General features: G+C 42.0%; 1 protein-coding gene across 3 annotated transcripts; it reads left to right on the top strand.

The window, feature by feature from the left end:
- The first annotated feature begins 167 nt into the window (after positions 1-167).
- Positions 168-16,066, top strand: pabpn1 (poly(A) binding protein, nuclear 1). 3 transcript variants are annotated; one of them, XM_062441350.1, is made up of 9 exons: positions 168-298; positions 468-657; positions 2,972-3,080; positions 4,508-4,575; positions 6,976-7,082; positions 7,604-7,691; positions 8,538-8,689; positions 13,979-14,002; positions 15,277-16,066. In XM_062441350.1, exons 2-9 carry the CDS (start codon positions 523-525, stop codon positions 15,470-15,472), a joined length of 879 nt encoding a protein of 292 aa, XP_062297334.1. In that variant the 5' UTR covers positions 168-298; positions 468-522; the 3' UTR covers positions 15,473-16,066. The 3 variants fall into 3 exon arrangements, with proteins under 3 accessions (XP_062297334.1, XP_062297335.1, XP_062297337.1); XM_062441351.1 differs by lacking the exon at positions 13,979-14,002 and having other exon boundaries at positions 174-657; positions 15,277-16,065; XM_062441353.1 differs by having other exon boundaries at positions 174-657; positions 13,979-15,417.
- The last annotated feature ends 720 nt before the right edge of the window (positions 16,067-16,786 follow it).

Below are 16,786 nucleotides of genomic sequence, written 5' to 3'. Positions count from 1 at the left end.
GCAACGATGTGATTTTGGGAACCGGAAATCCCTGTTGTATTATCCAATGGAAGCGCGGCAAACGACAAATAGGGCGGTCTAGAATCGTCCACTCACCAATAGGAGTGAGAGTTGTACGCCCGCAGTGATACACGACTCCGCCCTCGGCTGCCATCTCTGAAGTGAAGCGACGCCGCCGCTCTCGCGTAGAGTCCTCGCCTTTTTTTATACACAATTAAGTAAATAAACTAGCTTCTTTGTCTTAATTAGGACCATTACCCGAAGGCAGCGAGTGAAACAACAGTCCCTGTTTATCGTGGTATGCTGTTTGAGTAGTGGCTGGGACTGTAGCAGGCATTTTATTACCCATTTTAACTTTACTAAGCGGCGTTTTCCGCCGTTTTTTTCCTCTCCGCCTCCCCGCTCCGCTCACTCTCCCCCCGTGTGTGTGTGTGTGTGTGTGTGTGTGTGTGTGCGTGTGTGAGTAGCGGCCTGTAACGGTGGTTTGGCCACGAGGCGAGTCGGTACAGTTGGATCAGGGCGATGGCGGAGTTCGGTAACGGACTGGCGGAGGAGTCTCTACTAGATTCAGACCCTGGACATCCCGAGCTGGAAGACCCGGGTGTCGGCGACGAAGAACCGGGGTTAGAAGAGGGAGAGGCCGCGATTGAAGACCCGGTAAGTGAAGGGCATTGTTTCAGCCACATGGATACCGGTGGGCATTTTGGTCATGTAATGGTACTCGGTGAAAGCAATAGCAACCGGTTTGTTAATTTTTTCCCCACAAAGAATCTTTGGGTCACATGCCGTGTGCGTTACGATATTAACCGCCATTGTGGTTCACGCAGTGCAGTAGAAATGGGTGGTGACATGCGTGGTGTCGGCGGCCATCTTGGCGCAAGAGCGGCGCCAGTTTCTCTGCGCCAGGGAGCAGTTAGAACCGTTGGGGGGTAAAAAAAAAGAGAGACGGAGATGTAGTAGACAGTTTACCGCCGCTGTGCGAGTCTACCTGCTTGAGAAGGCGACCTGCTGACGGTAATGACACCTCTTTAATTCCCATTACCCTCATCATATGCTGGCTGCTGCGGCATTTCAGTCGCCGGTGTGTTCACATGCAAGATGACCGAGCGACGGCAGGCTAACGGGTAGCTTATCGCAGGCACCATCATCAAGTGCTGCAGCCAGGCTGACCAGCGGGACATGTCAACCGTAATGACCAGTCACCATATAAAATGCGGCCTTTGTACCGTAAGCTATCGTTTCTGTCCGGCTGCTGGCTAGATTTATTACCAGATGATGATGATGGGTCTGTGATTGGCTAACAAGCTAGCTGCTTCGAACAAAGCTGGGGTGGAGATGGCAGACGTGCACCTGGCCATCTTTTGTCGTTTATTTTGGACAGTCAGACACAGGATTTACTGTGCCCTTTATCTATGTATGTTTTTCATTATGAACAATCCGCGGTTTTTTAAAAGATCAGTCTGGTTTTCATTTTCAGCACCTGTGCACTGGTGCATATATATTCCCTGATAGTGTGTATATGCAGTATGTCCAGGTGGGGTTTTTTGGGGTAGTAGAGCACCAGCAGATGCAGGGGGTTGCGGTATTTGAGGGGCTGGGTTTACATCCTTAAGTGTTTTGCTGGAGCAAGGAGAATTAGAGATGGGAGGGGAGTGAAAGAGGTTGCACTGAATATGCGACAAAAAATAGGAGCCACAACGTGCCAGTGCTGGATGGCTTATTGAAAATATCTCGCTGTGGTTGTGGATTACCTTCTCTTCTTTCATGATCTTGACATGCAGTTATGATATCTTTCTTTAAAAAAAAAAAAAGATTGGTGACATTTTATCAGGCATGTGGATACAAGAAGGCTGAGAAACGATGAGGCTTTTGAGTGCAGGTGCACTCCTCTCTGGTAAGCAGGCTCGAATTGAATGTGATCAGCTTGTGACCCTGCAGTCAGTGTGTGTGCTGGTGTGGTTATCTGTCACCGTAGGCAACAGCCCTGGATGGAGCTGGAGTGACTCCCACTGTGCTGCAGTGCACCACTGTACAGGAGGGTCTGCTCTCACATGAGGACCAGCCGGCTGTCTGCTCGTTATGGGGATATTTCGATTTTTTGACAATTTTTGTTTTTGTGAGTGTTTTTCTTCTGAGCATTAACGCCCTCATTATTGTGATTTTCAGTTTTGCTTCCAAAATGTCTTAATTGAATTTGAATGGCATTAAAACTGCAACAAATACATTTTATTATTGATTTTATAAACCAATTATTTATTGACATGCTCATTGTCACCTATAAAATGGCAAATTAATCAATAACCAAACCAGTGAATTTGGGATTGAAATGGGTATTGATTATTTTTGTGTTTACAGTTGTTTTAGTATCCTGTGGTTTCTGAACAGTGGCTTTGTTGAGGAAACACAAAAACGAGGGTATGAGGGTGTCATACTGAATCATAAAATGTATTCCCATGTTCCAAAAAAAATGCTAATCAGGCGTATCATGGGCCAGTGGAACACTTTTTCGTCTCGTTGAGGTTTCAAGTTGTAGGAAGCTAAGCTACTGCCAAAATGATGCTGCATGGTAGTAAACATGGTTAATAACGTGTGGGATGAGAGGCAGTGGAACTGTAGTAAAGGTGCAAGACCAGCCAGACAGCCCATTTTTAGATTATAGCGGTCTCAGTGTTGGATTTTATGATGCGGACAGAAACGGTACAGACGCTTGCTATCCCTCTTTTAGATTGAGGTCATGTTAAGGCAGCTCGATCACGCAAAGGTTCAACATCTCTGGTCTAGTGTTGTCAACGGAGTGTGATGAAGGGCTGTTATGGCAACATTTGTCCGTGATTTTCATTTCTTAGCTTAGTTTTTGTGGTTGATCAGTTCTCGTCGATGTAAGTATGATTATTGTACTTGTAATTAATCTTTCTGTGTATGGTTTAGTGAACACGATGGACTGACATTTGTGTGTTTGTGTGTGTTGCAGGAGCTGGAGGCAATCAAAGCCCGGGTGAGAGAGATGGAGGAAGAGGCAGAGAAGCTGAAGGAGCTACAGAACGAGGTGGAGAAACAGATGAATCTCAGCCCCCCACCAGGTATGTTTGTGTGGGTTTGTTTTTTTTTCTTTTTTGGGAGGGGAAGGCCTCTCTTTCTTCCTGTCTGTCCATGATTCTTATTTTTCTGTTCCGACAGTATAATTCAATAAAGGAAGAGTGCCATCATTATTTTAAAAAAATAATTTAACTAGAAAAATATCCACATCATGTTCTTCTCAGTAGTTGTGGTGGTTTGTCAGTTGTAGGAAATTGCTTAAATATTAGTTTAAAGTTAGAATAAATAATCTGTGTGCGGTTGGAGCAGTGATTGATTTGTGAAGCGTGTTTGTGTTACGACTGAACACTTAGACAATATAGGATTTGCAAGACACTGCACTTTTCTAATGGAAGCATCTATAAAATGTGTATCACTCATGTTTAACCTGTATCAAGATGGAGATATGTTATTCAGATTGGCATATACAGCAAAATTTACAGACAGGAAATGATGATGCATGCAAGTTTTTATGCAGTATTTCAGAAAACATTACTATGAAGGAAATTGACCATATATATATATATATTAGGGCTGGGCAATTACTCGAAAAATAATCGAAACCGACATTTAGAAACTCTAGTAGACTTAATCTTGCTCATGTCAATTAGTCGTGGTGTTCACTGTTGCCATGACAGTAAAGGATGCATATCTTTAAGGAATTAGAAAACTTGTCTCCAGTGATAATTTTAACCCAAACCATGATCTTTTCATAGTTCTAATCAAGTAAACTAGACATTAACCACAGCGTTACACCTTAAAACATCATTATTTTCACTCCCTAAAGATACTCATGTGCGAAAAATATCGTGTGAGGGCAGCAGTGTAAAATACAAAACAAAAGAAACTGTGAAAATACATCAATGGTGGAGATAATCGTTTATTAATCGTAATCGAGGTTAAAAGTTCAATTAATCCTGATTTTGATTTTTTGCCATAATCACCCAGCCCTAATATATATATATATATATATATATATGTATATATATATATATATATATATATATATGTATATATATATATATATATATATATATATGTGTTGGTACAGGGGAACAAGATGTGAAGTTATGGAATAAGGGGGGAACAATTTGGGTAATGACGTTTTCTGGTGAGGTGAATGACAGAGGCTGTCGTCTGGTCCTTTGTTCTGAACTAAATCTCCCTTTTTATTTGCAGATACTGGTTTATGTATGTATGCATGTATGTATGTATGCATGCATGCAGATAGTTATCCTCAGTCATTACCTCAAACAGGACATTTTAGCATTGCCTTCAGAACTGTATGTTATACTGTTCTTGTCATTTGATAGACTTACCAGTCGTAGACGTACTTGTAGTTTAAGAAACAATACTTGTGAATGTTTCGATTAGTGAAATATTTTGTTCCTCATTCAGCTTTTTCCCCCTCCCCCTTCTCCCTCATGTGCAGTCGGTCCTGTCATCATGTCCATCGAGGAAAAGATGGAAGCAGATGGCAGATCTATTTATGTCGGAAATGTGAGTAAACGTCTCTTCATTGTCTCCCACAGAGACTATATTGGCCACATTATTTCTTCATTTTTGTGGCAACCTTTGAGATGACATTAAAGGAAAATCAATGAATTTTGTCAGAATCATGATTAACAGTGTCTAACCCCCCCCCCCTTTAAATTAGTTTAAGGTTTCCACAGGAACACTTTTTTTGAAAACTGAAAATTTTCTTTTTAATTTTCAATGGGTTTTATTAACGAAATTCTGGAGAACAATATTGCTAACACATCAAATACAATTTGTCCAATTCATCTTATAAATATCAAATAAACACATAGTAATCTATATTAAGTATAAAGTAGTAATTTAGTGGCTCTTGATGCAAATGTATCTATAGTTTCTGTACCTGATTGTAGATAATGTATCGAAATATGCATTAAACAATCTTAGAATGAGATAGCCGCCTTTTTAAGTGAATATTTTGTAAAGATGCATTTGACAGCAACTTCAGCCTTTAATCTTTCTTGTTTGGTATCAGCGTCGCAAATCTTGACATTGAACCACTTTAGTTCTGTCGACTAGCATAGAGGCTGTGGGTGTATTTGCAGCCACTGTCTTCCTGATAAATTAGCCCCATGTCCTTTTGTTTGTGGTCCTCCAAACATGGCGTTTAGCATAAAGAATATAAAACTAAAATTTGATACCATTCAAGTAGAGCTGCTGCGATTACTGTGGTAAAGCAATCAAGCCACACCCACCACAGAGTCCAGCTGATCACCACTGAGTGAGTGGCTCAAGTGATGAGACGTTAGTTTGATATAAAGAATGACGCACCTGCCGACCAATATTCCTGCTGCAAAGTCAGCTGCTTGATGACAAAGATAGACATTTAGACTATAGAAGCTATAAAGAATACGCTACTACCATAATAAATGCAAAAAGTGAACCGTATTGGTCTGAATATAAGACTTTTTTCTTGTTGAAATATGACTGAAGTGGGGTTTTATGTTTGGGAACAATTGTGTTTTCATAACAGATAATTCTTTCTGAATGGATAAAGTAAAACTGCCTCTTACAGTGTTACATTGTTAGGCAAGCTATTGTCTCTAAGTCTGTTTCTATTGAGTGTGTTAGAGTCAGTCAGCCCTAAAAAGTGGTTTTGTTTCCAGTTAGTCAAGTTTAACCTGCACAAGTTTTGTGCTGTGAAATCGAGTTTGAGGCGTTTTCTGGCATCTCTACTGCAGAAAGTAAATATATGAAACTGCCAGATACCAGTCATAGATGACAAGGACCTCAAAAGACAAACAGCCTTATACATGCTAACTGCTGGAGAAAATAATAAAAAAAACACCTTAAAGAGCCTGATAGGAGAGTGTGAGTATGTAACTGTACTCAATGTATTCCTCCAAAAACAGGCGTTGGAAAAGAGGTGGAGGGGTCGTCTTATATTCGGGCCAATAGTGAAACTTCTGAGGTTTAAATAATTCATTTTCATGTTGGTTACCACAACGGCTTGAATGGCTTTGCTAATTTGTGTGTTATGGCATAAAAAATGCACTTTGTTTCAGACTCTCCCCACAGTGGCTTTGTTTCTGCACATTTATCAGTGATTTTTGTCAAAGTGTCTCTCAGCTAAAGGAACCTAAGGCTCCCTCAGAGCTGTGTTTTTAGTGGATACTCCCATCGGTGTCCTTCTCACATGTTCAATTTTTTAGGACACCTGCTCTAGGCTGATTTAAAGATGCCCTGTATTTATTCATTTCTTTAAAAACTAACCTAACTGAACTCCCTCACATTTCAGACGTTCTGTTTTTTTAGAATACATTTATTAACTAGCTGTTCGACCTTCCAGATACAGGTGTATTTTACCTAAATCACAAACACTGATTGGACATAAATCAAATTCCCATTTGACTTTTAAACATTTTGGCTGCGGCAGTGATGATTTAGATGCGTCACAGTAAATATTTGGGCCTTTGTAGGATGATTTTATGTATCCACTGTGATTCTGTGTAGTAAAAAGTTCAGGGAGGTGAATACTATATTTCTATTGCTGTATGTAAATAGGTTTTTTTTAGGGCCCGAGCACTGACCAGTCAGTGAGGGACCTATTGTTTTTGCCCAGATTATTATTATTATTATTTAATATTACAATTCCTGCCTCGATATTCATTTTTTAAAATTGTCAGTGTTTGTAGTTTTTTTATTATAGTCTGTTATATTTAATACATCATAACTAACATTAGTTATGATGTCTTGAGACAGAGATCAATGTCCAGACATACTCAGTCTTCGGCATAAAAGCCGTAACACTGAATCTTATGTAACTGAGGAAAACTATTTGACATCCTGATTGTAAATGTACATGCTCTAGTAACGGTGATGCAACTCTCTTCATGACTAACCTTTTACCCTTTCTGTCCTCAGGTTGACTACGGTGCCACAGCAGAAGAGCTCGAGGCTCACTTTCATGGCTGCGGTTCAGTAAACAGAGTCACCATCCTATGTGACAAATACACAGGGCATCCTAAGGGGTAATAAATCAATTTAATACCTTTCACTATGCAGTTGATGGGTGGGTGGGGTGGATTACAGGTTATTATGATCTTGTGAGGCAAATGTTCAAAGTAACGAGATGAGGGGAAACTGAATAAAATTTAGTTGAGTCTTCCCAGAGGTTCGCTAGAGTCGGACAGTTAAACTCTTAAAGGATGTGGGTGCTTTGTTAGAAGAGCCAGGGTAGACAGGAATGGTTGCCCTGGACCAGATTTGGACTGCTGTCAAACATTTTGACTTCTGGTTGCACATCTTGGCAACCACTGTTCCTGTCGACAATTCTGCCGTTACATCAACAGCTTTATACACACTGGGTTATTCACCTGGAGCAGAATAAGTTTCCTTTCATCAACTAGTTATGGGGGCAGTTAACAGGACAGGATTTGCTATTGAATACATCAGTGGTATGTCTGCGATGAATCAAGATAATGATGCTCTCATGTTACTTCTTGCTGTACTCATTGACTCCTTTGATGTTTTTTTTGTTTCCCCCTTCCAGATTTGCCTATATCGAGTTTGCAGACAAAGAGTCTGTTAGGACAGCCATGGCTTTGGACGAGTCCCTTTTCAGAGGAAGGCAGATAAAGGTAAGAGACGTTCAATTTTCAGATTATTTTTTTCTCCCTCTGTGTAATTTAGTGACACTCACACTTCACTTTCATGGTAAGAAAAGTGACACCATTGTGAGGGAAAACAGGGCAAATTATCGTTGTTCATTTTCTCGTCATGAAGCAAAAAACAAGGTTACGTTCTTGTGATGGAGCTCCGTCATTGTCAAGTGTCCAACTTGGAACACTCGCTGCATTTATAAAATGAAGCGAAACACACAAAATAATCCCAGCGACCACCATAACTAAGCAGTTGCAGAAGAAACAGTGTTAGCTAAATGTAGCTGACGCTGATGCTTGGGAGTGACGGTGGCAGAAACCACTTTGATCACCGTGCCAGTTCTGGGCGGGTTTGATCTGATTGGCTGAGCGGGTACACGCAAGTTAGCCTGTTTAAAAGACTCCCTTTGTACTGATGCAGCAGGGTTGAAATGTCTGGCCTTCATTCTTCTTGTTTGAGACAAGAGTATATAGTTTTATTACATTTCAGGAAGACATTACTGTAGCTCATGTGACTGGTTAGTTTGCTAATAATTGAAATTGGCTTGTGTAGTTTGGTGTAAGGCAACATTTTATATTTATATTCATCAATGAGGAACGTTATTGGATCTCCAAGTATAATATCACCCACAGAATGCTAAACAGACCTCCTACGTTATTCAAATGGAAAGGAAATTGCATGAAGTGAATGCATTTCTAAAGAAATTAAGTGTAGAGCCGTTTGATGGCTGGATGAGTTTATCTGTAAACACAAAAGCTGCAGAGAAAACACTCTGAATCTTGTCAGTTTACGTAATGATCCCTTCTTCAAATCTTACTCCTCAGGTGGGCGCTAAGAGAACAAACAGACCAGGCATCAGCACCACAGACCGCGGCTTTCCACGGGCTCGATTCCGATCACGGGGAGGAAGCTTCTCGTCACGTGCGCGCTACTACAGCGGCTACACGCCACCCAGAGGCAGAGGACGGGCCTTCAGGTGAGCTGACGCCAAGATGCCTCACTTGTGACAGCGTGGGATGGGAGAGCACTACACCCCGCATGCACATCATCTTACTCACTGTTTCCACTGAAAGAGAAGGGAGGACAGAACAAACAAGAAAATCCCATCATGACCAGCCAAAAGCAACAGCTGGCGTTAAAGATTTACATAGACCCACAATTATGATTTTTATTACTTTGCTTTGTTGTACAAAATAGGGATGCAGCTAGGGAGGAAAAACAAGTATTGGACAGTTGCCACAACTGTCCGTCAGCTTCATAGAAATGATAAACTATTCCACAGAAAATTAGAAACATTCTCGTGGCCATCAATGATAAGCTTATTTAACCACAACAAGAATAAATAGGGCAGGAATCAGTGATCGCCCACATGGAAAACTTATCTAAGAATCTTTCTCAAATGGGAATAAAAAATGATCCTGGGCCTGCCCTCGAATAGATAACGAACGGAAAATAGACGAGTGCAGATGTTTGTGCGCCTCATACAGCTGGAGCTACTGCCCACCGCACTATTCCCAGCTGCATGCATTTTTTAAACTCCAGACTTAATTGGGCAGAATAAAATGGAGTCAGAAAATGTTTTTTGAATGTGCTCACATCTAAAAAAGAAGTTAAAAGAATGAGCAGGACGATAAGTTAAGATATTTTTGCCTTAATGATGAAGGTAAGTCCAGAAACGTCAGAATAGCAGTTTACTAATTAGTTAATTGAGAGGAGGTTAAATATTAAAATATCTGCTAATTTCTGTCCTCAAATCTAGACTCTAAACTTTAATCACATTTTTATCATGATATTGACTTTATCTGGTCATCATGGAATCAAATATTTAGTAGTGTTAGAGAGAGAGGGATGTACTGTATTAACACAAATGTAATGGAAACACACAGACACACACAAACATGCCACGTGGTCGATTTAGAGATGACATCACATCAGCTTTTTGGGGGACGGTGCAGCTCATTGCATGCCACATCACACAACCATTTCAACGGAGGCCAACAGACTCCGTGCACATCAATTTGTTCTTCCCAGGCTTTTTCATACTCCGTTATGGATCTGTGTTTGTGTCAGCGCCAGTACAATCTCCTGCAACTAAACGATAACAGGTACCAGCAGCTGCATTTAATGGTTTTTAGAAAGATTGGAATAGGTTATATTTACGACACAGGAGAACGCAAATCATCTGCGTAACTGTGAGAGGTTTTCGGGCCGTGTGTGACGGAACAGCACGATAACTAAACGAAGTACGTCATTCAGTGCGACCATGCTTCATTCCACCGCAGCCTCGTGTTTAATGCTCCATCTCATCAAAACATGTTGCAGCTGGAAATCATGGCGGTGCTTCTGGTGTTTTGATAGGCATGTAAACCCTCAATTTGGTCTGCCATTACTGTGATCCAGATTGAACAGGAAAAGCCTGGGGACGGACAGAGTGATGTGCACTGGGGGGGATACTGGTGGCTTTCTACATACAGTGTTTTGTGAAGGGCAGACAAGATCTCTGAATGATTTTGGTCACATTAGAATTAAATTGTGTGGGATTCACTTGAGAGCTCTGCTGTGGGGCTTTGAGAGTCTCCGGTCCTGTTTCCACTGCAAGGCTGTGTCACTGCAGACTAAATGCTTTCAAGATTTATCAAAAGTCAAATTTTTTATTTTATAAAAATGAGGTTTGTGAAAAATAATGAGGTTGTGTAGGTAATTGAAACACATGGTTGTCTGTAGCCTTTGTATGGTGCAAGGCTGTAAAGAATCTCCATGTAAGCCCCAGGGTGGAGCTCTATCTGTGAAGCCATCTTGTTTTTGTTTTTTTTGTGTTTTTTTTCTGTCGAGACTGAGAAAGGAGGTGTGGTGCCAAACACATTGATCAGCATGCCAACTTCCTCACACATGCACTGAGTTTTGAAACGGAGAGATTCTGATTTGATGGTTTGTGGAAAGCATGTGGAACCCTTAGGCCCTGGACCGTTGCTTAATACTTAATGTTTTAATAAACAGAGAACTTAATCCAGAAGAAAAGACGCTGCAGCAGTCATTTTGGAAAGGGCATAAAAGTCTTGCAGAGGTCTTTATTACAGTGATTAACGGTTTCTGCTGACAACCCTTTGTGCAGTCTATTTTATCTTGTGTGCTTTTCTAGTTTCGTTTTTTGCCTTCGCTCTTGACTCTTGTAGCTGTGGCAGTGAATCCCCAGTTTAGTGAGGATGCTTTTAAATAATCATCAGGAAGGGTAACATCTCTGGTAGGAGTGTAGCGGTACACACGAGACGGTATGTACCTCGGTTTTGGAGTCATGGTTTTTTTACATTTTCGGCAGAGCAGGAACAAAAAAGAGGTTTTGTCTTTTTATATTTATAAATGTACACATCCAACAATAAGTCATTGGCCAAAAGTATTACTGAAAATTGAGAGGTTCCAATAAGTCGGCCCCCAATCTAAAATGGACTGTTTTCAGCTGATGGTCTGTGACGGTTCAGACAACGGCCTGAGCCAGGGTCGACACTCGGACCGTCCCGGGTCTGCTGAAGATGGGATAGATGATTGTTGTAATTGATGCATCTCTGACTGAAACAGTTTAGTTGTGCTGTTGTGAAAAAGTGATAAGAACCTTTCTGATTGTTGTCCAGTGTCAGGACACCTGCTGACCAACTGTTTTTACGCTGATTTTCGGTTGTTTTTTCTGATATGTGGTCCAACCATGTTGGAAATTAAATGTGTTTCTAGTTGTTCTAAACGGCTTCAGTCAAAGGCAGAGTGAAGAGCTGACTGTCACAGCGAGGGGAGGAGGACAAATAGTCCCAATGTTATTTAAATACAGAGATAAGTCTGTCTTAATAATAATAATAATAATGCACGGGTAACCACGGCTACAGCTAAGTGGTACCAAAACTTTCAGGTAGAGCGCTTGAATTATTGTAACTATTTTGGCAGTCATAGTTTTGAGTCAGTGAAGCTAACTGAACCGAGAAAAAGTTGCGTACCGAACCAAACATCCTGGACCGAAAGCTTTTTGGGACAAACGCACGAAGCGTTACACCCCTAATCTCCGCTCATTCCTTTGTGTGAGAGTGTCTGAACCTCAAGGTCAGAATCTCTTTAATCACTCTGTGTACTTATCCCAGCCACTCCCACACATACCAAGAAACCCTAACCCTGCCAGTTTTACTCGCTGGGATTTGGCCCGAGCTGCAGGACAAGGCACACAAAGACGCAAGGAGAAGCTGAAGGCTCTTATATTAAATCACATCTCCAGAAGCTGAAAGAACTGATCACTGGCAGTTTACAAGCCGACACTTATCGACACACTTGGCATTAAAAGCTTTAATTTAGCTTGTTTTGTATGCACGTCAGACATATTGTCATCTTTGAACTTTTAAAGTTCTGTCTGACTGTTTTGCATTTATTTTAAGATAATGAAACTCCAGCAGCAAAGCAAAAGAGCATTAACCTCAAAGCTGCTAAAAACACACACGGTCTAATAGTTAAATATTTTTAATATGTTTCCACAGTTTTGTCAGTCAGATTAAAGCTGGCAGCTCTAAGGTCACGGGAGGCTGACGGTTGTTTCCGTCATCAGTAATTTAACTGTAATGATTGTACTCACAGTAATCTGTTATTATGAAACACCCTTGTGGATATTGCTGATAGCTCCATGATGCATCTGCCCACTATCTAGCAGTGTTGGTTAACACGCAGTAATAACCCACAGAGAATAGCATGCAGAGAAGCAGAGTGTTATTTGACTTGACTTAGCCTTGATCACTTCTTGCAGAGAGGCTGACATCAGGAATTCATCTCTCGTCTCCTTTTAAGATGGCTGCACTTGAGCAGAATCAGGCTCAGATCTGAACCAAATAACACTTTTCACTGGTGCCTTGTCTTGTTGTGGGAACACATCCACGGTGAACAGAAACACATGGCTCGTTCAAATCTTTGCATTGATCTATTCTGAGCTCGGGAAGATTTATAGCACTAATACATTAAAGCGTTTTTCATGATTGATTGGCTTTGTATTTTACAAGAAGTTTTAAGTTTTACTAAAGGCTCCAGCACGTATTTCCTGTAGAGGCTGAAGTGAAGCTTAATTTGCCAGATTTTAATTAGTATTGGAGGACATTGCAGCCAAACAGTGGCGTTTGTCTAAAAAACAGTCGGGGAACAAAGAAGAAATTGTTTTAACTTTTACTCTAAAGGTATTTTCTTGGGTATTGCATCCATTAACATGCTCGTCATCTTCCCAAGTTGGCATAGTGAAAAGCCAAGATTTTGATATGAGCCAGAAGACCCACATACTGTACTCATGAAGTTGAAGGATCTTTTGTTGTTGTTTTTTTTGTTTGTTTGTTTTCTGTGTATGTCCTTGCATGTACATGAACCCACACAAACACACACATACTCCAACTCAGATTCACCTTTACAGCGTTCACTCCCAGAAACGAGGGTTCATTACTGCAGCCTGACCTCAGCATCTAGCCTAACAACCACTGGTTTCAGTCCCAGTGTGACCTTTTTTTGTGTTTGTTGCCACTAAATGCTTTGTTTGTTTGTGTTTGTGTGTGTGTGTGTGAGTTAGTGTGAGAGAGGGGGGGTGATGTATGGAAAGGTTGCTCCTGCCTGGCTTTTGTGTATGTGTCGGGTTGTGTTTTGAGTGTGGAAAATAACGATGCAGTTGTGAGTCCTGTCCCCCAAATTGTCTAATGTGTGTATAAGTGTGTGTGTGCATCATGTCTTGCTGGGGGTATATGTGTGGTGCTGTTTGTCCTCAAGGTCTTTCCCCCCACAGTGACCCCAGAGGCGGCTCTCGAAGAGAGAGACAGAGAGAGAGAGAAAGAGGGAGAGAGAGTGCCTTTGCTGTCCCCTCAGACCCACACCCACTAATCATTATTATCTTTTATATCTGGAAATTAAACACTTTTCCTCTCTTGGCAAAGCTGCTCTCAGCTTCTTTCAGCACTGTAGTTCATTCTTCCAGATCTGATTTGTCGTATTGCAACACCTTGTAAGATCAAAGGCACAATACCGTTAAGATGGTATGTCCATAAGTGATTTGTGAATCCTGTCATTCATTTTGATATCTATATATATAAATATAAATATATTTTTCCCCCCTTCAGTTTTACCTCTAGGAACTGAAATTTCCACAGACCCTTTCTCTGCCCACACACATTACACATATCTATAATCTAATATCACACCAGGAAATTGGTGTCCGTCTTCTTAAGCCAACCAGAAAAAAACTCACCCTCTTTTTCTCTCTCTTTTCCAGGGGCCGAGGGCGAACAACATCGTGGTATTCCCCTTACTAAACACCCCCCCACCCCTCCCCTCCCCAACACTCCCCTTTACTATCAACTCCCCTTCCCCTCTCTGTTCCCCCATTTTAAAAAAACAACACACACAATGAGAGAGAAAAAAAAAGAAAAAAGAAAGTCCCTTTCCCCAACAATAAAAGAAGAGAACCCCCCCAGAAGAGAGAAAAAAAAAAAGACAAAAAAAGGAAAAAAAAAACCCAAAACAAAACACTTCTTCTGGACAGAGAGACTGACTGGCCGCAGTGTGCGATTGTGTGTGAGCGTGCGTGTGCGGAGGTTGATGCGGTCACCCCTGGTAAGGTATAAGTTGACCATTTGGGGGAGAACATGGTGGCAGTTTTTCTTTATTTTTGTTGGTATTTTGGAAGGGGGAGGGAGGGGGGGGCAAGTGGGGAGGGGGAGGAATGATGGTATCTCAGGCTGCAGATGTGTCTCCTTTGGTCTGGCTGTGACCTCCTGCTTTCACACCATCACCAACACAGCCCACCCACTCACCCACCACCAATACAAGGAAGGAAAAAAAAAAGAAAAGAAAAAAGAAAAAAAACGAGGGAGGGGGGCAGCAGGAACAAGAAAGAATACTGTGTTCTGTTTTTTTTGTTTTTTGTTTTTAATGTACCGTACATGTGTGAAACTTCTGCTAGTCAGAGTATTGTTGTGTTTTAAGTTTGTGGCTTGGAGTATATCATTACCTCCCCACCCACCCAACCACCCTCCACCCCCCTTATGTGTCCGCCGTTCTCTGCCTCTGTCATCCCTACCCTCCACCCCCCCTGCCCCCCGTCTCCCTGCATTTTATAACTCATTTACCTCAACCCCCACCCCCTTCTGTGGCTCATCACACTATGGATTGTTTTTCACTGTCTGCACTGCTCTCTGGACAGTGACGGACCTTCAGTGTTCAGTGGGATTATACATCCATAATTTTTTTTTCTCCCCCACCCTCCACCCTATTTTATGGAGGGGAGGGGGGGGGGGGGGGCTTCTTCGCTGTGCGGCCAACTCCCCCCCCCCCCACCACCGCTCGTCCATACCTGTCACCTCCAACTCAGGCATGGCCGCAGCATGTTTTATGCTTCTTTTTTTTTTTGACAGGCATCAATGTTTTTATTTCGTGCAAACCCCCCCCCACCTCCTTCCATCCCCACCCCCCTTTTCCCCCTCCCTCTGTGCTCCTTGTCTCCCGTCTCCCCTCCTCCTCCCCCTCCCCTCCTCCTCTCTCTGTATATTAGACCACTTCTTGTCGTTTCAGGTTTCAGGACCAGTGGAGGCTGACGACCCCTCCCCAGGTGGCGCAGGCCCCCCCCACTGTCTCTGCAGCGTCTCTCTCTCTCTCTGCTCCCGCTATGCACACTCACCCCATCCTGTCCGTGTGGGGGGGTGGGGGAGGGGGACAGGGCGACCATAGGCCCGCCGCAGGGGGCATTTACTACAACAGCAAACGCTGATGATGCTTTTAGTCCTTTTCACACCTCAACTTGCACACACACACATACACACACACACACACACACACACATATATACACGAACACACACACATACACATCTAGACTACAAAAACACACACCTGTTCAACATGCACCACAGCACACTGCAGTACAGACGGCACTTAACAGGCCGTCAACCCAACACATGATTTATATACAGAGAGCTGAAGCCAACATAGCTGAGTGGCAGGCAGGCAAGTTTGCGTGAGAGTGAGGAAGGCAGGACCAGAGACAAGGGTGTTTTTTGGGGTGTACAGTGCGGACCTTAAGGCGCCCCCTTTCTCTGACTATGCGCAGTGCAGTCACGGCTTGTCTGAGGAAGGCTGATGAGCTAACGGCATTGATTATTAATTTAATGAATGGAGTGGGCCGGAGCTGTTATTTTAGGGCGGGGAAAGACAGGGGTGGGGTTTGTGTGGAGACTTTTTTTTTTTTTTTCTTGAAAAAAAAAAGGGGGAGTGGGTTTGAACAAAAAAAAAATGTTTTGCTTTTTTATTTTTATTTTTAACCCATGAGTCTGTAATTAGGAGAAAAAAAAAATAAAGACATTGTGTAAAAATGAGATTGTGTTGGTGTGAGTTTGTCCTGTATGTGTTGATCATTTGCTCTGGTATAGTGAGAGTTTTTCTCAGTGACCTTGGTACATTTCTAAAATCATCTGTAGGTCCATTTGATGGCAATAATTCATACAAACAGCACTACAGAATTATAACCTGCAAAAGCTTGTAACTTGCTCAAAATCCTCAGTTTATGTCTCAAAAGTAAATACGTCAATGAACATGTCAGTGCCATCAGGATGAGTCCATGTGTCATTGTTTATGAACAAGATAGTGAAATGATTAACCATGTTGTCAATGTAACAGACTTATCAAAGTGTCTACTGATGTAAACTGGCTATGAACTACTAAGATGATAAAGACAGTGGTGTGAGGTGACCCTGTGGTAGTTTTGCAGTGCTTGTGGGAAAAATAGTTAGTGGTTGCACCCTTCAACCAGCCTCAGCTGTTGTAAGGCCAAGATTGAGAACATGATCTGTAAGTCCGGCCCTTTACATATTTCATTGAGAACGTGTCTGTGTCCTTGACCTCTTCTCTTGACCCCGTTTCTTGTTCATCGTAAAGTGTAACACTGCTGTGCTCTGTCTATATATGCTCGCCAATTGAAGGTTCATAAGATGACCTCTGAGCTATTTTAACAAACTAGTTGGTCATTGGTTGATGAAGCACTTCACACATTCCCCTGAATGAACTCCAATGGCTAGATGTTTTAGAGG

Source organism: Scomber scombrus, chromosome 20 (assembly GCF_963691925.1).
Source record: "Scomber scombrus chromosome 20, fScoSco1.1, whole genome shotgun sequence".
NCBI lineage: Eukaryota > Metazoa > Chordata > Actinopteri > Scombriformes > Scombridae > Scomber > Scomber scombrus.
Note: the sequence above shows the minus strand (reverse complement) of the source record. Positions and strands in the feature narration are given on the sequence as shown.